This window comes from Oncorhynchus clarkii, chromosome 3, assembly GCF_045791955.1.
Source record: "Oncorhynchus clarkii lewisi isolate Uvic-CL-2024 chromosome 3, UVic_Ocla_1.0, whole genome shotgun sequence".
In the NCBI taxonomy this organism is placed as follows: Eukaryota; Metazoa; Chordata; class Actinopteri; order Salmoniformes; family Salmonidae; genus Oncorhynchus; species Oncorhynchus clarkii.
This window is the reverse complement of record NC_092149.1, coordinates 16610745-16635434: the sequence shown is the minus strand read 5'-3', so window position 1 is coordinate 16635434 and position 24690 is coordinate 16610745. Positions and strand designations below refer to the sequence as shown.

Here is a 24690-nt window from a genome sequence, read left to right as displayed (position 1 = left end):
ACCTCACATTTGTAAATGGATTGAGAGCGACACACGGGGAGGGGAGGTCGCACTCTGAAAATAAGGAAGTGTAATGCGAGCATGACCTTTGTGTGTCAAACACAAATGGCACACAAAAGGTTAGACACACACACACGTGCACATACACAGCTGAAAGAAGAGAACAAACACTCAGACAGAGGAGGGGAGGAGTGGAGGACAGGTGGGTTAGAAGAAAAGAGAGAGAGAATGAGAAGGACAGAGAAAAATGTATGATTAGTTTAACCAGTATATACTGGAGGGGCTAGTTTGTTTTTCATTCCTGATAGTGATGGTGAGCAGATGTGCAGTTCCTTAGTTTACCTTTTAAAGGTGCTCTCTCTCTCTCTCTCTCTCTCTCTCTCTCTCTCGTTCATTATCTCATTGAGGAACAGTGTTTGGTATGACATATTCAGAGTAATCTCACTGGACTGTGTCTGTTTGCAAAACATTAGTGGTGCTTTGATCATTCTGAGGGGATAGAGAAGAGAGAGATAGAGATGTGACATTAGATTGAGGCAAGGAGAGACAAATAATTATAGTTTCATTTTAAAGATGAAATCTAAGCTTTTTTATTGCGTTGACATTTATAAAGTATCTCTTTCTGTAAGAGATTCCGGCCTGTCAGCTTTTTTTGTTCCTGTCTGTCTCTTGCTTTCACTGTTTTGTGAAAAGAGCCACAAAAAGGAAGGAAGGAGCGAGAGAGTGTCACAGAACGACAGAGAGAAAAATAAAAAAGAAGGGAGGGACGGAGGGTAAGACATACACGAGCCTGTCAGCAAGAGTGTCGCTTGTTTTCAGAAGGAGCTGAGAACAGTAAGATTGTTTACTTATATACCTAAAGTGAGATATATCAAGAAAGGGTAAGGGAGGAAAGAGGGTTTGATGAACAGATTAGTGTGGGAGTAAAAGAGGAAGAGAAGACAGGTTGTTTAGAGGGGTGGTCTTTGCGTATGTGATGTTGAATGAGAGAAATTAAGAAATACAGTAAACTAATGTGTGGAGGAGGGCAGTTAGAGAGAGGAATGATAATGGAAGTAAACCATGATTTTTAGAAGTACATTTGTAGTTAATAACTGGCTAGATTTGCAGATTTAGAAAGGGCATGAAGATGTGTCAATTATGTACAGTATTTGTTACATTACCATGTATCATCATTTGCTAGCCTTGAGGTTGTACCTGTACGTGTACCCTCACTATCCCGTCTCCTTCTCTTTGGGCCCAGAAGAAGTGAAGGTGAAAATGGTTCGGTGAGTTGATCTCCTCCCTCTCAAGACTCTTACACCCAGTTAGTTGCTCAACCCTGGTCTGGATCTGCCTTTACCTAACGCGTGATGTTAACTTCTCTCTTTCTTTTACTTGTTCTCTCTGTTTCTTTACCATCAGTACTTTGTTCTTTAGTCTTTTCTGCTGTCTTGTGTGTTTGTAGTTCACACGTAACGTTTTGTTTTCAAACTCTGTAGGAATTCCCAGTTATTTTGCAGTAGTTTTTCAAATTCTTGAAATGTTGCCCAATTCTGATTGATTCTACCTTTGCATCCTACTCTTAGTCTATCAATAGCTGGACCATGCCGTGTGTAGCTACAACTACACTGGAACTTGGCAACAGATATCAAAGTGATGGTCCACTTGTTAGTGAGAGATTGTCGAAAGAAAGATAATAGATTGTAAATTTACAATCATAAATCATTCCCTTTAGTTTAGAAAGCGTTAACAGTCCTACCTCTCAGATGTGTGATACAATCGTCAGCAGCATGTTGTTCTGTAGAATAGGCTAGTATAGTATCCATTGAATGAAAAGTTGGTGCTTTGTGGTGAGGTGGGTTTGTGGTCTGTTTGTCATCTCTTAGGCCTTAGTCAGGCTTTACCATTCAAATGTTTTGCTAGTTCTTTGCCTTGAAGCAATATTGTATACTTGTATACTAGCGTATACTTAAAAAAGGTTTCAATAATGCTGTGTAGACTTCTCTCTACCTAGTACTGTGTTAATCTATGAGCTGGTAATGGTACCTAGTACTGTGTTAATCTATGAGCTGGTAATGGTACCTAGTACTGTGTTAATCTATGAGCTGGTAATGGTACCTAGTACTGTGTTAATCTATGAGCTGGTAATGGTACCTAGTACTGTGTTAATCTATGTACTGTGTTAATCTGGTAATGGTACCTAGTACTGTGTTAATCTATGAGCTGGTAATGGTACCTAGTACTGTGTTAATCTATGAGCTGGTAATGGAATGCAGGGTTTTGAAATGGGATTTACATACATATTGTGATTTAACTCATCTTTATTACCACGTCTCATATAATTTCCCATCGAGGGAAGAAACGGAGTATCAAGGAGATGATGTGGCTCAGTGGACAGGTGCGGCAGGGCCAGACGATAACCATTTGTGTGTGCATGTGCTTATGTGCGTGGCCCGATCTGTGTGTGTGTGTGGTTTGTATATACTGTATGTATATGTGTGTAATGTGTCTCTCTGTGTATCCAGCTGGTTCCACAGGGATATCTCTGGCTTGGATGCTGAGTCTGTTTTGAAGAGCCGGGGCGTCCATGGCAGCTTCCTGGCCCGACCCAGCAGGAAGAACCAGGGAGACTTCTCTCTCTCTGTCAGGTAGGAATACACCCCATCTCTTTCTTTGTCCTTCTCTCTCTCTTTGTCTGTCAGCTTGGATATCCTCTCTCTCTCTCTCTCTCTCTCTCTCCATCAGCTAGGACATCCCCCATCTCTTTCTCTCCTTCTTTCTCTCTCCTTCTCTCCTTCGCTCAACCTACGGAAAGTATTCAAATCCCTTGACTTTTTCTACATTTTGTTGTGTTACAAAGTGGGATTAAAATGTGTTTAATTGTAATTTTTTGCCAACGATCTACACAAAATAATCTGGAATATCAAAGTGGAAGAAATGTTTTGTAAAAATATTATTAATGTTAAGTATTCAACCCCCTGAGTCAAATTCATAATTACAGCTGTGAGTCTTTCTGGGTAAGTCTCTAAGAGAGCCACTCAGGAACACTCACTGTCTTTTTGGTAAGCAACTTTAGTGTAGATTTGGTCTCGTATTTTAGGTTTTTGAAAGCTAAATTAATCTCCCAGTGTCTGGTAGAAAGCAGACACAACCAGGCATTCCTCTAGGATTTTGCATGTGCTTAGCGCCATTCCATTTTTTTTTATCCTGAAAAACTCCCCAGTCCTTAATGATTACAAGCATACCCATAACATGATGCAGCCCCCACTATGCTTGAAAATATGGACAGTGGTACTCAGTAATGTGTTGTATTGGATTTGCCCCAAACATTACACTACATTTTCAGCACAAAACGTCAATTGCTTAGCCACATTTTTTGCAGTATTACTTTATTTAGTGCCTTGTTGCAAAAAAAAAATGTTCTGTACAGGCTTCCTTGTTTTCACTCTGTCAATTAGTTTAGTACTGTGGAGTAACTACAATGTTGTTGATCCATCCTCTGTTTTCTCCTATCACAACCATTAAACTCTATAACTGTTTTAAAGTCACCATTGGCCTCATGGTGAAATCCCTAAGTGGTTTCCTTCCTCTCTGGCAACTGAGTTAGGAAGGACACATGTATCTTTGTTGTGACTGGGTGTATTGATACACCGTCCAAAGTGTAATTAATAACATCATGCTCAAAGGGATATTCAGTGTCTGCTTTTTTATTTTACCCATCTACCAATACGTGCCCTTCTTTGTGAGCCATTGAAAAACCTCCCTGGTCTTTGTGGTTGAATCTGTGTTTTAAATTCACTGCTCGACTGAGGGACCTTACAGATAAAGTCCATGCAACTCATTATGTGACTTGGTAAGCACATTTTACTCCTGAACTTATTAAGGCTTGCCATAACAAATGGGTTGAATACTTATTGACTCAAGACATTTCAGCTATTTATCTGTAATTCATTTGTCAAACATTTGAAAAACATAATTCCACTTTGACTTTATGGGGCACTGTGTGTATTCCAGTGACCAACAAAATCTACATTTTATCAATTTGAATTTCAGGATCTAACAACAAATTGTGGAAAAAGTCAAGGGGTGTGAATACTTTCTAAAGGCACTGTATGTTAACCTACAGCATTTCACTACACCTGCAATAACATCTGCTAGATGTGTATGTGACCAATAACATTTGATTTGAAAATGTGATTTTATTAAATTTGATTTATAGTATATCCTCTCTCCTCACTCATCCTTTCCTCTCTCCTTTTCTTGCCCTCTGTCAGGTACAGATACACTGCATCTCTCTTTTGCTACTTTAAAAAATACATTTGACTTAAAACTAGTTTAGGTGGAATTGTCTACTGTCACTGACTGGCCCATGAATGTCCCCTTTCCCCTGATCTTTGACCCCAGGGTGGGTGAGCTGGTGACCCACATCCGTATCCAAAACACAGGGGACTTCTACGACCTGTATGGAGGGGAGAAGTTTGCCACGCTGTCCGAGCTGGTGGAGTACTACACTGCAGAGAATGGGATCCTGCAGGACAAAGACGGCACCATCATCGAGCTCAAATACCCCTTCAACTGCTCTGACCCCACCACCGAGAGGTCAGTGCACTCTAACCTTTACCCTTTACCTCTAACCCTTAATTCCACCAGAGTCAGTCAGTCAAGTCCGTGTACTCTTGCCTCAAATCTCTAACCCTTAACTCTGCTTTCACTGTTCTGCTGAATTTCGTTGCATGTTTATCAAACGGAAGCAGATCATATAAAATACTCCTGAGACATCCAGCCATTTTGTAATTAATACTTTCTTAATCTAAACACTTTATGTTGAGGATCATAAAGCTTTCAGAAGGAAAGGTAATTCTATGGCCTTTACTTTGAGGCATGTGTGTGTGTGCGTGCGTGCGTGTGTGTGTGTGTAAATCCCTCATGTTCTACCCTCACTGCCCCTCCTTTCTCCACTCTATTTTCTCTCTCTGTCAGTTTGACTTCCCTTTCTTGCTGCGGTTGGAAACTTTAGATTTTGACACATTTGAAAACAGTGACCAGACCCTCAATACCTTCCTCTCTCCTAACCTCCATCTTGCTCTATTTCAGTCTTTCTGATCTCTTTCTCGATACCCATATCACAGGTACTGCTGTGATGGTATGCTTTATAGTCTAATTTTAATGAAGAGGTGTCATTCTATGATGTTTATGCCTCTGTAACTGTCTCACTCATCATTATTCACAATCCATTCATGATTATCCGTAATCATGGTAGCATCCAAATTCATTTAGAAGTGTTTAGAAACATACATTATTTACCATTCATTTTCATTGGGCACAAAATAATCTGAAACACAGCCAAAACAAACTGAACATGCATCCAACAAGTCAGTAGAGTCACCAAGCTTGATGTAGTCATTGCGGGCTAGGAATACGGGGCCAAATATTTGGGGGGCTCTATGGGGGTGGGGGGGGGGGTTTGATATGGGGTGAGAAAAGGGGGGTAGTTTGTGTGGGGCTCAGGCTATAAATATCATGCTGTCTTGAGCCACGAAATCTTGTCATCAGAATTTTCCGACCGCAAAGCAGGAAGTTCAGATGTAGAAATCGAGAACTACCCCTAAATTTAAACAGCAGGCAGCACTCAGAGAGACAATCCCCATACTAACAAGTGTAAACTCTCCCAGACACACAGACGCATGCACGCAAACACACACTCACACACACTATACTCTCAGGACAGAAATACCTTTCATAAACCCATATAAAGTGCATCTGTACAGGCCGTAAATACACATTAGTTACCAAAATGTCCTCAAACATTTATTAAAGTCCTCTACCAAGTCTTCTTCCATTCTCCTCCAAGTAGGGCATAGTGATGTTTCCATTAGAGCTTCATTGACCCCTTCTCTGTCATACACCATACAGGTGGTATCACGGACACCTGTCAGGCCCCAACGCAGAGAAGTTGCTATGGGAACGGGACGAGCCGGGCACCTTCCTGGTGCGGGAGTCTCTGTCCAAACCTGGAGACTTTGTTCTGTCTGTTCTGACTGAGGAGAAGAGCAAGGCATCCAGCGGAGGGAGGAGGGTCTCACACATCAAGATCATGTGCCAGGTGTGTGTGTATGTATGTGTGTGTGTGTGTGTGTGTGTGTGTGTGTGTGTGTGTGTGTGTGTGTGTGTGTGTGTGTGTGTGTGTGTGTGTGTGTGTGTGTGTGTGTGTGTGTGTGTGTGTGTGTGTGTGTGTGTGTGTGTGTGTGTGTGTGTGTGTGTGTGTGTGCGAGCATGTGAGTGTTTGTGTGTTTTTCTCTCTCTAACACATTCACTCACATTCACTATTGCAATTCACATTGCAATCTTTGCTATAATATTTCCCATATCTGAGTACATCTTGTTATGAAACCAGACCAATTTTCAGTTTCCCCAAAATGTTCATTCTTATGCAACGAATGACCTTCCTGCTTCCAACATCTAGGAGAAAACCTGACAAACATCAAACACACCACCACTACTGTCTCAGCACAGAAACAGTTATGCAAAGTCCAGTCAATATGAACATGTAGGTTTGAGTTTGATAGATATCACTGTCTTGGTTACAAAAGTATGCCAAGCGGTTATGTTTTAATTAGTTAGTTATGTATTTAATTTGGACCTTTAGGTGACGTGTGAAAATGCGTATACGATTCCAATAAAATACATGAGAATTGGTATTCACAATTAAGTACTTTATATTCATGTGTGTACAGTAACTACCACTAGAAATAAAAAATAGCATAGTTATTTCCGAGTGCAGCGCTAGACTGTAACTAACTGCATTCATCCCCAAACCTACTTTTCGTAGATTCAACATTATTAGCAGCACCATCATGGTTAGGTTATTTTTAGCTGTGGTAATACAGTGCAGACATGAGGTGGATTTCAATGAGAGGCATTGTAGGGCTGGAGTCTAAAGTTTTCAGGGTCAGAAGATTATCACACAGGTCATTGAGTCCTGGCACAGGCCCTACCAGGAGCAAGCATCAGGTGCATTTCTTAATAGCTAACCGGAAGTACATTAAAGATATTTTCTGGTACTACACCGGCTCCGACGCTCGTCGGATGTGGCAGGGCTTGCAAACTATTACAGACTACAAAGGGAAGCACAGCCGCGAGCTGCCCAGTGACACAAGCCTACCAGACGAGCTAAATCATTTCTATGCTCGCTTCGAGGCAAGCAACACTGAGGCATGCATGAGAGCATCAGCTGTTCCTGACGACTGTGTGATCACGCTCTCCGTAGCCGATGTGAGTAAGACCTTTAAACAGGTCAACATACACAAGGCTGCAGGGCCAGACGGATTACCAGGACGTGTGCTTCGGGCATGTGCTGACTAACTGGCAGGTGTCTTCACTGACATTTTCAACATGTCCCTGAGTCTGTAATACCAACATGCTTCAAGCAGACCACCATAGTCCCTGTGCCCAAGAACACAAATGCAACCTGCCTAAATGACTACAGACCCGTAACACTCACGTCCGTAGCCATGAAGTGCTTTGAAAGGCTGGTAATGGCTCACATCAAAACCATTATCCCAGAAACCCTAGACCCACTCCAATTTGCATACCGCCCAAACAGATCCACAGATGATGCAATCTCTATTGTACTCCACACTGCCCTTTCCCACCTGGGACTAAACACCTCCCTCTGCAACTGGATCCTGGACTTCCTGACAGGCTGACCCCAGGTGGTGAGGGTAGGTAGCAACACATCTGCCACGCTGATCCTCAACACTGGAGCTCCCCAGGGGTGCGTGCTCAGTCCCCTCCTGTACTCTCTGTTCACCCACGACTGCATGGCCAGGCACGACTCCAACACCATCATTAAGTTTTCTGACGACAACAACAGTGGTAGGCCTGATCACCGACAATGACGAGACAGCCTATAGGGAGGAAGTCAGAGACCTGGCTGGGTGGTGCAGGAATAACAACCTATCCCTCAACGTAACAAGACTAAGGAGATGATTGTGGACTACAGGAAAAGGAGCACCGAGCTCCTTCTCATCGACGGGGCTGTAGTGGAGCAGGTTGAGAGCTTCAAATTCCTCGGTGTCCACATCAACAACAAACTAGAATGGTCCAAACACACCAAGACAGTCGTGAAGAGGGCACGACAAAGCCTATTCCCCCTCAGGAAACTAAAAAGATTTGGCATGGGTCCTGAGATCCTCAAAAGGTTCTACAGCTGCAACATCGAGAGCATCCTGACCGGTTGTATCACTGCCTGGTACGGCAATTGCTCTGCCTCCATTGCCTCCGACCGCAAGGCACTTCAGAGGGTAGTGCGTACGGCCCGGTACATCCTGCCATCCAGGACCTCGCGGTGTCAAAGGAAGGCCCTAAAAATGGTCAAAGACCACAGCCACCCCAGTCATAGTCTGTTCTCTCTACTACCGTATGGCAAGCGGTACCGGAGTGCCAAGTCTAGGACAAAAAGGCTTCTCAACAGTTTTTACCCCCAAGCCATAAGACTCCTAAACAGGTGCTGCTGCTACTCTCTGTTTATCTAATATGCATAGTCACTTGAACTATACATTCATGCACATACTACCTAAATGGCCCGACCAACCAGTGCTCCCGCACATTGGCTAACCGGACTATCTGCATTGTGTCCCACCACCTGCCAACCCCTCTTTATACGCTTTTGCTACTCTCTGTTCATCATATATGCATAGTCACTTTAACCATACCTACATGTACATACTACCTCAATAAGCCTGACTAACAGGTGTCTGTATATAGCCTTACTACTCTTTTTTCAAATGTCTTTTTACTGTTGTTTTATTTCTTTACTTACCAACACACACACACATAACTTTTTTCCCCCGCACCATTGGTTGGAGCCTGTAAGTAAGCATTTCACTGTAAGGTCTACACTTGTTGTATTCGGCGCACGTGACAAATAAACTTTGATTTGATTTGATTTTGTTTACTTTTGAACCAGTGGTTCTGAAAGTAGCGCCCACGAGCCAAAAGTGGTCCCTGAAAATTGCATACTATGTCACAGATGGGCAGATATGTTCACCTCGCTCTCCCCCTTTCTGATTTTCTCTATTTTTACATATTTTTGATATTGAATGCTATCAGATCTTCAACCAAGACCTAATGTTAGATTAAGAAAGCCTGAGTTTACAAATTAGAAAACAAATTGATGCTCATTTTATTTATTTAATTGACATAGTTATGCAACACCCTTACACTCAATAACTGGTTGTGCCACCTTTAGCTGCAATGACTGCAACCAAATGCTACCTGTAGTTGTTCATCAGTCTCTCACATCGCTGTGGAGGCATTTTGTCCCACTCTTACATGCAGAACTACTTCAACTCAACAACATTTGTGTGTTTTCAAGGATGAACTGCTCGTTTCAAGTCCTGCCACAACATCCAAATTGAGATTTAGTCTGGACTTTGACTCGGACATTCCAAAACTTCAAATTTGTTGATTTTTAGTCATTTTCATGACTTGATTGTTTGTATTCAATCATTGTCTTGCTGCATGACCCAGCTGCGCTTCAGCTCACAGACGGATGGCCTGACATTCTCCAGTAGAATTCTCTGATACAGAGCAGAATTCATGGTTCCTTCTACTAAGGCAAGTCGTCCAGGCTTGAGGCAGCAAAGCATCCCCAAACCATCACACTACCACCATCATGCTTGACCGTTGGTATAGGGTTCTTACTGTGGAATGCAGTGTTTGGTTTTCGGCAGGTATAATGGGACTCATGTCGTCATATATTTATGTAAATAGAATGACCGGTACACGGTGGGAGGCACAGAGATGTTTGACACCCTGGCTGACCTGATGGAGCACTACAAACGCAAAGGCATCGAGGAGATGTCTGGAACCTGGGTGTACCTCAAACAGGTAAAGACTTACAGGACTCACAGTTGTAACCCCATACAGGTTACAAGAGTCACCGTGAGTGTTGCAGTAAAGTTACAACCTTACACAGGTCGGATATACTGTATCTTATAATGGGTTCACCTGAATGACAAGTTAGAGCCATATCCGAACAAATCTTGACTTATTCTCCTCTCCTTCTCTTTCCTGTCCACTCCATCCTTCTCTCCTTCAGCCCTACTTCTCCACCAGAGTGAATGCAGCAGACATTGACAGCAGAGTGAGGCTGCTGGACCAGATGGCCGAGAGAGAGAACGAGGGAGACAAGAAGAGCAAAGCAGGATTCTGGGAGGAGTTTGATGTAAGTCGATGAAGTTTTTGATGGAAGGAAGATGTGATGTTTTGAACAACCCTTCTTAACCTCTTCCTCTCTTTACTCAACCTGGTCTCAGAGCATTTTATATTATTTGTATGTAAATTCGAGACACTCCATTTAGTATGATATGTTAAGTTTCTTATTGTATGTATTAATGTGTGGATAGGGGTCTCCCTGTTGGCGCAGTGGTTAAAGGCGCTGTACTGCAGCGCCAGCTGCGCCACCAGAGACTCTGGGTTCGCGCCCGGGAGGTCCGTGGGCCTAGCGTCATCCGGGTTAGGGAGGGTTTGGCCGGTAGGGAAATCCTTGTCTCATCGCGCACCAGCGACTCCTGTGGCGGGCCGGGCGCAGTGCGTGCTAACCAAGGTTGCCAGGTGCACAGTGTTTCCTCCGACACATTGGTGTGGCTGGCTTCCGGGTTGGATGCGCGCTGTGTTAAGAAGCAGTGCGGCTTGGTTGGGTTGTGTATCGGAGGACGCATGACTTTCAACCTTCGTCTCACCCGAGCCCGTATGGGAGTTGTAGCGATGAGACAAGATAGTAGCTACTAAAACAATTGGATACCACAAAATTGGGGAGAAAAAGGGGTAAAAAAAATATATATCTATAATTAATTTGTGGATGACCAGTAAACCCATTTTATATGATATGTTATGAATTACAATTCTTATATGTTACAAATTTGCAAAACGTACTACATGTTACGAATTTTTTAAAAGTATGATATGTTATGAATTCTAGCAAGGTGGCTAGCGTTAACTACTTGGCTAATTTTTAGCTAGTCTAGGGTTAGGGTTAAGCTTAGGGTTAAGATTAGGAGTTAGGTTGAAGGGTTGAGGTTAGTGCTAGGGGAAGGGTTAGCTAACATGCTAAGTAGTTGCAAAGTAGCTAAAAAGTAGTAAGTATTTGAAAAGTAGCTAAAATGCTAAAGTTGTCCATGATTAGATTCAAACTAGCAGCCTTGGGTTGCTAAATGTTCACGTTATACACCCATGCATCCACCCCGAACAACCACCCTACTTTTGTTTTGCTTTAACAATCTATCTTATGTTACCAAACCAAACGTAACATATACTAATTTGATTGTCTCGGATTTAGATTTACTATGTCATGTCTAGTCTATGAGACCAGGATGCTACTGTAGGTTTTCTGAGGCCTAATTTCTTACATGCTGACCACACCAGCTTTGCAAAATAAATGTACACATACACGTTGTTCAATCATTGCATCGAAACTGCTCGCTCGTGTGAACGAGCATCTGCGTAGCCAGGCGCTAAAATAGAACTTGGCAATATTTGTGACGCTTGACGAGCTGCAAATCCAATCTCTCCCATCTCCTCATTGGTTTTTAGGAGCATATACCCATCTAGGTGATTGAAAGATTAACTGAGGTCCACACTCCAGTCCAGTTGGTAGTGGTAATGCACCTCAAAGTTGGTTAGCACCCGCCATATAAAGTCCAAAGAAGAAGCCTGAAGGAGTAGAGATTACTAGAAACTAACTCAGTTTACCCTTTTATCTGTGGAATAATTGTAAGTGTAGAGGACCTTGTGCATTTCAGGTAAAATAACAATTGAATGTTTATATCCCAGGACAAATTATCCAGCAACAGCAAGATAGCTAGCTAAATTGCCTTGAATGTTTAATGCTTTCAGAGTTCGTTTTGATATTTCAACCTGCGTCCTCTGATCTCGTCTGGTGTGGATGGACAAAATCAACATGCGCGCCCGGTGTAGTCAGCATGAAACTGTGTCTGTGTTTGATGCTTTAGTTGGTCATATAAGCTGTGTATGTAATGTGCCTTTGCTCTTGTGCAACATGGTGAAACATGTTCCGTTAGACAAGTCAAAGTGAGAGTGTTGCAAGGAAAAACTAGAATCAAATGGTTAAAGGTCTCACTACTACAGCCATAGGAAACATTTTTACTACCACCATGTGGTAGCATGTGGTACTGCTATTTGAGGCCTCTCAAATAGCAGCCTCTCAAGGCCGTCTCAATTGTCTAATCTCAGAAACCCAAATCAAAACCTTGCATAATTGTGTTAGATGCTAAATAGTCTGGCCACGAGAGATTAGAAATGGTCTAACACTAATTCCAAACTGCTTTAACAGCACATTAAAAATAACTTTTCAAATGATAAAAAAAAAAAATATGGGTAACGAATGTACATTATCTGTATGTTTATAAAGAATACATAACACATAATAAACATGCCATATTTATAGAGCATTCATGAATGTATTCATAGTAATACAGTATGTCAGTACTCCACAAATACTGGGAATGGGGATTTGCATGTCTTTAAACATTAACTCATTCTCCTGAAGGTATTCCTGAAAAGATTTTGAGTTGTCACAGCTGGGTTGAGTGAATCTATGTTTGGGATTTTTACAGTCAATCCCTTCCCTCAAGACTGTGAGGTTAGGCCAGGGATTAGGTTACTCTGGTCCTGGAGTACACATGCAGGCTTTTGTTCTAGCCCAGTGAAATAGTAAACACTGGATGTATGTGTAATCCCAATCCTTTAGACCAATTAGAGTTCACCTGAGCTGACAAAGGCTAAAAGACAGGATGCGAGGGGCTGATGATGCTGATTAGGAACCTCACTGAAACTCCCCTCATATCCAGGGGACTGGATTAGCACTAGCAGCAGCTTCCACCAGGGGTCAGGGGTCAGGACAGGTTATAAGGCAATACAGGTTGTACACACAAGTTGTACACACAATACCCCATAATGACATAGCAAAACACTTTTTTTGTGTGCAAATGTATTAAAAATAAAAAACTTATATCACATTTACATAAGTATTCAGACCCTTTACACAGTACTTTGTTGAAGTAACTTTGGCAGCGATTACAGCCTTGAGTCTTCTTGTATGACGCTACAAGCTCGGCACACCTGTATTTGGGGAGTTTCTCCTATTCTTCTCTGCAGATCCTCTCAAGCACAGCTATTTTCATGTCTCACTAGAGATGTTCGATTGGGTTCAAGTCCAGGCTCTGGCTGGGCCACTCAAGGCCATTCAGAGACTTGTCCTGAAGCCACTTGTGCGTTGTCTTGGCTGTGTGCTTAGGGTCATTGTGCTGTTGGAAGGTGAACCTTTACCCCAGTCTGAGGTCCTGATTACTCTGGAGCAGGTTTTCATCAAGAATTTCTCTGTACTTTGCTCCGTTGATTTTTCACTCAATCCTGACCAGTCTCCCAGTCCCTGCCGCTGAAAAACATCCCCACTGCATGATGCTGCCACCACCATGCTTCACCGTAGGGATGGTGCCAGGTTTCCTCCAGACGTGACGCTTGGCATTCAGGCCTAAAGTTCAATCTTGGTTTCATCAGACCAGAAAATCTTGTTTCTCATGGTCTGAGAGTCTTTAGGTGCCTTTTGGCAAACTCCAAGCGGGCTATCATTTGCCTTTTACTGAGGACTGGCTTCTGTCTGGCCACTCTACCATGAAGGCCTGATTGGTGGAGTGCTGCAGAGATGGTTTTCTGGAAGGTTCTCCCATCTCCACAGAGGAACTCTGGATCTCTGTCAGAGTGACCATCGGGTTCTTGGTCACCTCCCTGACCAAGGCCCTTCACCCCCAATTGCTCAGTTTTGCCGGGCAGCCAGCTCTAGGAAGAATCTTGGTGATTCAAACTTCTTCTATTTAAGAATGATAGAGGGCACTCTGTTCTTGGGGACCTTCAATGCTGCAGAAATGTTTTGGTACCCTTCCCCTGATCTGTGCCTGGGACACAAATCCTGTCTTGGAGCTCTATGGACAATTCCTTCAACCTCATGGCTTGGTTTTTGCTCTGACATGCACTGTCAACTGTGGGACCTTATATAGACAGGTGTGTGCCTTTCCAAATCATGTCCAATCAATTGAATTTACCGCAGTTGGACTCCAATAAAGTTGTAGAAACATCTCAAGAATGATCATTGGAAACAGGATGCACCTGAGCTCAATTTTTGAGTCTCATAGCAAAGGGTCTGAATACATATGTAAATATGGTATTTCTGTTTATTATTTGTGATAAATTTGCTAAAATAAAAAAAATCTAATGTTTTCGCTTTGTCTTTATGGGGTATTGTGTGTAGATTGATGAGTATTTTCTATGTATTTAATCAATTTCAGAATAAGGCTGTAACATAACAAAATGTGGAAAAAGTCAAGGGGTCTGAATACTTTCCGAATGTACTGTATTTATTCCGGGAAAGGGGAGTGGTTTTGGGCGTTAAATCACTGTAAATCTCAATATACCTGTTCCAGCCATTCAACCATACTATAGATACAGTGGTTCACCGTCAAAGATACTGTGGGCTAACTTGGATGTGAGTTAGATAGTGACCTATCTGGTGAGGGTATAAACTTAAAACTTAAAACGTTAACTAAAAAGTATAATTTCTGGCTAAGAAAATCAAGATTTCTTGGTACTAGTACCTCTTGGTATAGTAGTTATCCCTAGGGCATCAATAATTAAACCTCTCATAATCAGATAGTCAGGATTACTTCAAGCTCCTATCCTGCAGTCAGGATCACACCCAAGCTCCTATCATGTAGTCAGGATCACACCCAAGCTCCTATCCTGTAGTCAGGATCACACCCAAGCTCCTATCCTGTAGTCAGGATCACACCCAAGCTCCTATCCTGCAGTCAGAATCACACCCAAGCTCCTATCCTGCAGTCAGGATCACACCCAAGCTCCTATCCTGTAGTCAGGATCACACCCAAGCTCCTATCCTGTAGTCAGGATCACACCCAAGCTCCTATCCTGTAGTCAGGATCACACCCAAGCTTCTATCCTGTAGTCAGGATCACACCCAAGCTCCTATCCTGTAGTCAGGATCACACCCAAGCTCCTATCCTGCAGTCAGAATCACACCCAAGCTCCTATCCTGTAGTCAGGATCACACCCAAGCACCTATCCTGTAGTCAGGATCACACCCAAGCTCCTATCCTGTAGTCAGGATCACACCCAAGCTCCTATCCTGTAGTCAGGATCACACCCAAGCTCCTATCCTGTAGTCAGGATCACACCCAAGCTCCTATCCTGTAGTCAGGATCACACCCAAGCTCCTATCCTGTAGTCAGGATCACACCCAAGCTCCTATCCTGTAGTCAGGATCACACCCAAGCTCCTATCCTGTAGTCAAGATCACACCCAAGCTCCTATCCTGTAGTCAGGATCACACCCAAGCTCCTATCCTGTAGTCAGGATCACACCCAAGCTCCTATCCTGTAGTCAGGATCACACCCAAGCTCCTATCCTGTAGTCAGGATCACACCCAAGCTCCTATCCTGCAGTCAGGATCACACCCAAGCTCCTATCCTGCAGTCAGGATCACACCCAAGCTCCTATCCTGCAGTCAGGATCACACCCAAGCTCCTATCCTGTAGTCAGGATCACACCCAAGCTCCTATCCTGTAGTCAGGATCACACCCAAGCTCCTATCCTGTAGTCAGGATCACACCCAAGCTCCTATCCTGTAGTCAGGATCACACCCAAGCTCCCATCCTGTAGTCAGGATCACACCCAAGCTCCCATAATGTAGTCAATATCACACCCAAGCTCCCATCATGTAGTCAGGATCACACCCAAGCTCCCATCATGTAGTCAGGATCACACCCAAGCTCCCATCATGTAGTCAGGATCACACCCAAACTCCCACCATGTAGTCAGGATTACTCTCAAACTCCCACCATGTAGTCAGGATTACTCTCAAACTCCCACCATGTAGTCAGGATTACTCTCAAACTCCCATCATGTAGTCAGGATCACACCCAAGCTCCCATCATGTAGTCATCACTCTCACTTTGATTACCTGAAATGGCTCAAGGTAAAAACAATTAAATTCACCCAAATCAAGATAGGGTTTATCATCTAAACTGTATAGCCTTGTCCCCACATACTCTTCCTTTCGCTGCCTTTCCTTCCAGTTCTCTGCTGCTAATGGCTGGAACAAATTACAAAAATCGCTGAAGTTGGAGACTTATATCTCCCTCACTGACTTTAAGCATCAGCTATCTGAGCAGCTTACCAATTGCTGCAGCTGTACATAGCCCATCTGTAAATAGCCCACCCAACTACCTACCTCATCCCCATATTGTTTTTATTTACTTTTTTGCTCTTTTGCACACCAGTATTTCTATCATCTGCACATCATCATCTGCACATCTATCACTTCAGTGTTAATTTGCTAAATTGTAATTACTTCGCCACTATGGCCTATTTATTGCCTTACCTCCTTTACACACACGGTATATAGATTTTTCTATTGTGTGATTGACTGTACTTTTGTTTGTCCTATCTGTAACTCTGTGTTGTTTTTTGTTGCACTGCTTTGTGTTATCTTGGCCAGGTTGCAGTTGTAAATGAGAACATGTTCTCAACTGTCCTACCTGGTTAAATAAAGGTGAAATAAATAATAAATAAAAACACCCTCTAGTGCTCCACCAGAGAGAGCTCTACCGACTTATTCCCTGTAGATTCAAGAGCTCAATGGGGAAAAACTCTTTCCTCTAGTCAAATGGTTCCCATACTGTGGGGTCGAAATGGGTGGCGCGGGGGTCCCCCCGGAAAAAAAACATTATTATATATACATATTTTTTTAATGAACTCCTGTTTCAAACTTCCTCTTGAAAGTTGTAATAGTAGAATGCACAAGGTGCAATTTCGAAATTGGGTAGTGCGTCATCAGTTCCTCTTGTCGTGTCAGTCATTGCAGACCTTAGAGAGCTATTTATAACTTGTCAGAAATGTCCAAAGAGGGGTTTGAACAGTTTGTGTCATGAACAGTGCTTGTGCCCATAGAAATAGACATGGCGTGCACGTGGGACCCGAGATGTTCCCCAATGCTGGAAGGGGGGCCCAGAGTGAAAAAGTTTGGGAACCCCTGCTTTAGTCTGTGGCAGTACTGTGGAACAAATGAAACATTTGTTAATATGGGGGCGGCAGGTAGCCTAGTGGTTAGAGTGTTGGACTAGTAACTTGAAGGTTGCAAGATCAAATCCCCGAAATGACAAGGTAAAAATCTGTCATTCTGCCCCTGAACAAGGCAGTTAACCCACTGTTCCTAGGCAGTCATTGAAAATAAGAATTTGTTCTTAACTGACTTGCCTAGTTAAATAAAGGTTTAAAAAAAAACATGGCTGTTTGAGGGTATTTTTATTTTCAAGAAGTGACCCATTTAAAGGCCCCTCTATACTGTTGGTTAAGTAATTGAATGCTTGTTGATGTTTTTAAAATTGTATTGAGCTTACAATGACTGTCTTTCTCTCTCTCTCCTTCTCCCTCAGACCCTTCAAAAGCAGGAGACAAAGGTGAAGAAGAGCAGAGAAGAAGGGATGAGACCAGAAAACAAAAGCAAAAACCGATATAAGAACATCCTTCCCTGTAAGAGCATCTACTTTTAAAGTGCAGTGATGTAGCCTCTTATCTTTTACCCATCTTCTTTACATTTTCTCTGTCTGATACATCCCCTCATCTCTCTCTCTCATCCTTCCATCTCTACACTCATCCTATTCTCCTCCCAGTTGATGAGACCAGGGTCATTCTGTCATCTGGAGACCCCGATATCATTGGCTCAGATTACATCAATGGCAACTATGTGACAGTAAGCACATGTTATGTCACCTTGTAGCCTCAACATCAAATGATAAACCACTGTTATGAATCCATAACAAGTCTAAACATGAATATGTTTGAATTAATATGATAATATTAATCAATAGGATAATATGATCAAAGACTATGATTGCAATGGGCTTTGTCTCCATGGTGACAATATTTGACATATTTTACTAACTTTCTCCATCTCTTTGTAGAATAAGTTACAAGAGTCTGGTGACCCGAAGGTGTACATTGCCTGTCAGGGCTGCCTTGCAACAACAGTCAATGATTTCTGGCAGATGGTGTGGCAAGAGAGGACAAGGGTCATCGTCATGACAACCAGGGAGGTCGAGAAGGGACGGGTTAGTAACTTTTACTGAGAATTTGAAATCATTTTCTTTTAGATTGTATGATTTTAATATTATAACATAGTATAAACTACCCATCTCATTTTCCTCAAACCATTTCTCCATGTTTGTTTATGCAGAATAAATGCGTGCCATACTGGCCAGAAATGCAGGGCTCCAAAGAGGTGGGGCCATATGTGGTCACTTGTGTCTCTGAGAGAGATGCCACTGACTACAAGATCAGGGTTATGGAGATCTCCCCTCTGGATCAGGTAGGTACCACCTGCTGGCTCCACCCATCATCACCTTTCTTACCACTGTCACCATTGTTACCACTGTCATCATTGTTACCTCTGTTATCATTGTTACCTCTGTCATCACTGTTACCTCTGTCATCACTGTTACCTCTGCCCTCACAGTCATCACTACCATCATTGTCATTACTGTTAACACTTTTACCTCAGTCATCTCTAATGCTGTCATCACTGTTATCGCTATCATCACTATCACCACTGTTATCTTCACTGTTACCATTGTCACCACTGCATCACTGTCATCACTGTTACCTCTGTTGTCACTGTTACCATTATCATCACTGTCACCTCGGTCATTACTTGCAGTCACAGAATAGCTGAGTTTACAGTATTACTCATGTCTTTCCTCTTTGTCTCGTTCCTCTCCCCTCCTCGTCTGTCCCAGTCGGATTCGGTCCGTACTATCTGGCACTACCAGTACCTGAGCTGGCCTGACCATGGAGTTCCCGAGGAGCCAGGAGGGGTGCTCAGCTTCCTCACTCAGGTCAACACAAAACAGGCCGAGTTCGCCAACGCCGGGCCAATGATCATCCACTGCAGGTATATTCAAGCTATCTTCCAGCTGTAAACTTGGTATATTCCAGCTGTATTCAGGAAGATAAGTGTCAGTTCTATCCATTCTCCATTGTCTAGAATACATTATAAGAATTTCAGATTATGTTGTTTTTTCAGGATTAAGATTAGTTGTTAAGATTAGTTGCGGTACACAGCATTTTAAGTCAACTCACAGTTTATCCTATAGGAATTTTCCCCTTGTGATATCAAGACTAGAGAGGGTTCTTGTACTCTTGTATATTGTTGGTCCCGTAACTATTTGTTATGTAAGCAGACATAAGTACAGCATAATAGCGTATAGAGTGTTTACAAGGCTGTTGCAGTACAGTTTAATGACAAAAGCTTCTTTACACTGAAAGACATCCATAGGGACAAAGTTCTTATCCAATCCACTGGTCTTTATAATATAACCAAACTATCACAGTCACGTGTGTGTAAAGTGGTCATCCCCTGGCTGAGACATCTGTTAGTGTGATAACATGACAAATCCCTCTCCGTTTGTCCATGATCACTTTACACCTCCAATCACAGAATTACTTAGATTATCAATACTGTTCTATAAATTCTGTTTCAATACAGTTAATTCATTTCAGTGAATTGCATTGAGCCCAGTCACATTGTACTGTACTGACAGTTGTCCCTACAACCCCTCTGTTTGTGTTGTGTTTCTGTGCAGTGCTGGAATAGGCCGAACTGGCACCATTGTGGTGTACTGACAGTTGTCCCTACAACCCCTCTGTTTGTGTTGTGTTTCTGTGCAGTGCTGGAATAGGCCGAACTGGCACCATTGTGGTGATCGACATGATCATCCAGACCATCGACACGAAAGGTGAGTCTCTTTCAGTACCAAAGTTCCTGCATTTCTTCAGATCTTCATGATATTATACTGTATCTTATTATGGCTCTTTTGTTCCATGATCCTTGTAATGCCTGTCATCACTGTAGAATGACAACGTTTTTGTTGTGGATTGTGATTCTAACTTCCTGGTTGTCCATAGGTCTGGACTGTGACATAGACATCCAGAAGAGCATCCAGATGGTGAGAGACCAGCGGTCAGGCATGGTGCAGACTGAAGCCCAGTACAAGTTCATCTACCTGGCCGTCTCTGAGTACATAGAGGCCTCCAAGACCTACAACAAGGTGAGGGAGAGGGGGGGAGGTTGCAATAGAAGGTAGAGAGGAATATGGGTAATATGGAATCAAATATATATTGTTCTCCTCTCCCAAGTGCACTGGCTACAGTATATGTCTATTGACAAACTGTGTTGAAAAATAACAAGACAGCAGAGAGAGACTCAGATATCAGCTGACACAGAGGGATCTGTGTCAAGATATACTTTTCACTGTTTTTGTGCATGTTCTTCTGTTCTCCAGACAGATATCTTATCAGACACTGCTTTGTAAAATATGAACATTGACAAACTTGTTTACGGAAATTGCTAATGTTCTGGGAAATTGTTAATAAGACTATGCACATTGACTCACCTTATACCACCCATCAAGTCTAACACTCGCTGTCCTCTTCTCCCCTTTCTAGGGAGCTGAGACAGAGTATGGAAATTTGCAGTTCAAACACCAGCCTGCCAGCCGCAAGGTCTCCAAGTGAGTTTGTACAGTGTGTGTCTGTGCACATGCCATTGGAGTCCTGTGCATATTCCCATCTCTCCTCAAAACCACATTGGGTCAAAGTTCTCTGACGCAGGCTACACAGAGAGAGAGACACACACACATTCAGAGAGAGAGAGAGAGAGAGACAGAAAAGAGAGAGAGAGAGCGAGAGAGACGGAAGAGAGAGAGAGATGGAAGAGAGAGAGAGAGACGGAAGACAGAGAGAGAGACGGAAGAGAGAGAGCGAGAGGTTAGGTAGAGAGAGACAGAAGAGAGAGATGAGCGGATGTAGACATTCTCTGGGACCATTGTTTATCATCGCCGTCCCCCATGTCTCTCCTTCCTTCTGTTGTCCAATTTAGCTGATTGGGCACGTTTGTGTAACCTTTGGAGGCAATACATTTGACTAGGTAGCCCTACTGTACTCTCTCGCTCCGGAAAGAATGGACCAATTAGAAAAAACTAAACTGGACAACAAAGGAGAGGAGGAATCACTTGACCTGTTTGGAATGTCCGGACTGACCAAACTCTGTAAACTTCCACTCGATCAACCAGACCATTCAGGGTTCAAATTACACTCTGATTCCCAGGGATGCCCTGAAAACTGTTAAGACAATGTTAGCAGTGTTAACTGCTATGAGAATGTAGGGACACGGGGACTTCTTGACCAGGAAACACTTTGGACCCTGGTTATACAGCTGGCTATAGGGATCACCCTGGTAATACAGCACAGTTCACCCTGGTTATACAGCTGGCTATAGGGATCACCCTAGTTATACAGCTGGCTATAGGGATCACCCTGGTAATACAGCACAGTTCAGCCTGGTTATACAGCTGGGTATAGGGATCACCCTGGTTATACAGCTGGCTATAGGGATCACCCTGGTTATACAGCAGGTAGGGTCAGGGTACTGTCAGGGTAGTGTTTGGTAAGGTCAGGGTGCTGTCAAGGTACTGTCAGGGTAGTGTTCGGCAGGATCAGGGTGCTGTCAGGGTAGTGTTTGGTAGGGTCAGGGTACTGTCAGGGTCGTGTTTGGTAAGGTCAGGGTGCTGTCAGGCTACTGTCAGGGTAGTGTTTGGTACGGTCAGGGTACTGTCCGGGTACTGTTTGGTAGGGACAGGGTACTGTCAGGTTACTGTTTGGTAGGGTCAGGGTAGGGTCAGGGTACTGCCAGGAAAGTGTTTGGTACGGTCAGGGTACTGTCCGGGTACTGTTTGGTAGGGACAGGGTACTGTCAGGGTAGTGTTCGGTAAGGTCAGGGTACTGTCAGGGTAGTGTTAGGTAGGGTCAGGGTACTGTCAGGGTAGTGTTCGGTAAGGTCAGGGTACTGTCAGGTTACTGATTGGTAGGGTCAGGGTACTATCAGGGTAGTGTGTGGTACGGTCAGGGTACTATCAGGGTAGTGTTTGGTAGGGCCAGGGTACTGTCAGGGTAGTGTTTGGTAGGGTCAGGGTAGTGTTTGGTAGGGTCAGGGTACTGTCAGGGTAGTGTTTGGTAAGGTCAGGGTACTGTCAGGAAAGTGTTTGGTGGGGTCAGGTTACTGTCAGGGTAGTGTTTGGTGGGGTCAGGGTACTGTCAGGGTAGTGTTTGGTAAGGTCAGGGTACTGTCAGGTTACTGATTGGTAGGGTCAGGGTACTATCAGGGTAGTGTGTGGTACGGTCAGGGTACTATCAGGGTAGTGTTTGGTAGGGCCAGGGTACTGTCAGGGTAGTGTTTGGTAGGGTCAGAGTAGTGTTTGGTAGGGTCAGGGTAGTGTTTGGTAGGGTCAGGGTACTGCCAGGAAAGTGTTTGGTACAGTCAGGTTACTGTCAGGGTAGTGTTTGGTGGGGTCAGAGAACTGTCAGGGTAGTGTTTGGTAAGGTCAGGGTACTGTCAGGTTACTGTTTGGTAGGGTCAGGGTACTGTCAGGGCACTGTTTGGTAGGGTCAGGGTACTGTCAGGGTAGTGTTTGGTTGGGTCAGGGTACTGTTTGGTAGGGTCAGGGTACTGCCAGGAAAGTGTTTGGTACAGTCAGGGTACTGTCAGAATACTGTTTGGTAGGGTAAGGGTACTGTCAGGGTAGTGTTTGGTAGGGTCAGGGTACTGTCAGGGTAGTGTTTGGTAGGGTCAGGGTACTGTTTGGTAGGGTCAGGGTACTGCCAGGAAAGTGTTTGGTAGGGTCAGGGTACTGTCAGATTAGTGTTGGGCATGGTCAGGATACTGTCAGGGTCGTGTTTGGTAAGGTCAGGGTGCTGTCAGTTTAGTGTTTGGTAGGGTCAGGGCACTGTCAGGGTAGTGTTTGGTAAGCTCAGGTACTGTCAGGTTACTGTTTGGTAGGGTCAGGGTAGTGTTTGGTAGGGTTGGGATAGGGTCAGGGTAGTGTTTGGTAGGGTTAGGATAGGGTCAGGGTAGTGTTTGGTAGGGTTAGGATAGGGTAAGGGTAGTGTTTGGTAGGGTCAGGGTAGTATTTGGTAGGGTTAGGATAGGGTCAGGGTAGTGTTTGGTAGGGTCAGGGTAGTATTTGGTAGGGTTAGGATAGGGTCAGGGTAGTGTTTGGTAGGGTCAGGGTACTGTCAGGGCACTGTTTGGTAGGGTAATGGTAGTGTCAGGGTAGTGTTTGGTAGGGCCAGGGTAGTGTTTGGTAGGGTCAGGGTAGTGTTAGGTAAGGTCAGGGTACTGTCAGGTTGCTGTTTGGTAGGGACAGGGTACTGTCAGGGTAGTGTTTGTACGGTCAGGGTACTATCGGGGTAGTGTTTGGTAGGGTCAGGGCACTGTTTGGTAGGGTAAGGGTACTGTCAGAGTAGTGTTTGGTAGGGTCAGGGTAGTGTTTGGTAGGGTCAGGGTAGTGTTTGGTAAGGTCAGGGTACTGTTTGGTAGGGTCAGGGTAGTGTTTGATAGGGTCAGGGCACTGTTTGGTAGAGTCAGGGTACTGTCAGATTAGTGTTGGGCATGGTCAGGATACTGTCAGGGTCGTGTTTGGTAAGGTCAGGGTGCTGTCAGTGTAGTGTTTGGTAGGGTCAGAGCACTGTCAGGGTAGTGTTTGGTAAGGTCAGGGTACTGTCAGGTTACTGTTTGGTAGGGTTAGGATAGGGTCAGGGTAGTGTTTGGTAGGGTCAGGGTAGTATTTGGTAGGGTTAGGATAGGGTCAGGGTAGTGTTTGGTAGGGTCAGGGTTGTATTTGGTAGGGTCAGGGTAGTGTTTGGTAGGGTCAGGGTAGTGTTTGGTAGGGTTAGGATATGGTCAGGGTAGTTTTTGGTAGGGTTAGGATATGGTCAGGGTAGTGTTTGGTTGGGTCAGGGTAGCATTTGGTAGGGTTAGGATAGGGTCAGGGTAGTATTTGGTAGGGTTAGGATATGGTCAGGGTAGTATTTGGTAGGGTTAGGATAGGGTCAGGGTAGTGTTTGGTAGGGTTAGGGTAGTGTTTGGTAGGCTACTACTAACTGAAGATCTAAAGAGTGCTCCTTTTCTTACACACAAAGAAGCCTACATTTTTATCTCAGCTATTTGAAGCTGCAGGTTTCTAACATTATGTCCTCTCTCTTGTACTGTCTCTCTTTTAGAAACAAGGAACAGGAATTGTATGAAAACCTAGCCAAAGGAAAAAAAGATGTGAAGAAGCAGAAGTCAGAGGAGAAGAAGAGTGGCTCCGTGAGAAAAAGATAGAGGATGAGAGAGCTGTGTCCTGATGATTTAATATTGAATTTGATATTAACTTTTTATTTTAAAAGATGTATTTGAGTGTTTTTTGATATCAAGCGATAAAGTTGATGTCTGTGATATAATGAAGATTATAAAGCAAAGTACTGATAGATTTGGGCCCTGGGCCGTGAACCATGGAACCATTCTGCACCCATGCAAATGGTAATGTATTGACATTTTTGCTGACAATAAAGGCTCAGAGTAATATGCATTCATTTCTTTCTTCATCACAATTGTATTGTATCCATGGGTGCAAAGCCTATAGAATATTCTACAATGAATATAATAAAATGCCATGACCACGGGATCTAGCACAGCGGGGACACACTGCTTTTCCAATTAAAGTTTTAGATAAGACATAT

At 43.6% G+C, this 24690-nt stretch overlaps 1 protein-coding gene across 9 annotated transcripts; it reads left to right on the top strand.

The window, feature by feature from the left end:
- The first annotated feature begins 90 nt into the window (after positions 1-90).
- Positions 91-24537, top strand: LOC139389532 (tyrosine-protein phosphatase non-receptor type 6-like). 9 transcript variants are annotated; one of them, XM_071136372.1, is made up of 17 exons: positions 91-202; positions 694-834; positions 1247-1268; positions 2508-2630; positions 4387-4581; positions 5896-6085; positions 9757-9873; positions 10085-10210; positions 17511-17607; positions 17748-17827; positions 18039-18185; positions 18311-18442; positions 18870-19024; positions 19801-19868; positions 20038-20180; positions 20578-20642; positions 24190-24537. In XM_071136372.1, exons 3-17 carry the CDS (start codon positions 1261-1263, stop codon positions 24290-24292), a joined length of 1749 nt encoding a protein of 582 aa, XP_070992473.1. In that variant the 5' UTR covers positions 91-202; positions 694-834; positions 1247-1260; the 3' UTR covers positions 24293-24537. The 9 variants fall into 9 exon arrangements, with proteins under 9 accessions (XP_070992473.1, XP_070992488.1, XP_070992466.1 ...); XM_071136365.1 differs by having other exon boundaries at positions 141-202; positions 1244-1268; XM_071136413.1 differs by having other exon boundaries at positions 149-202; positions 694-773; positions 1244-1268.
- The last annotated feature ends 153 nt before the right edge of the window (positions 24538-24690 follow it).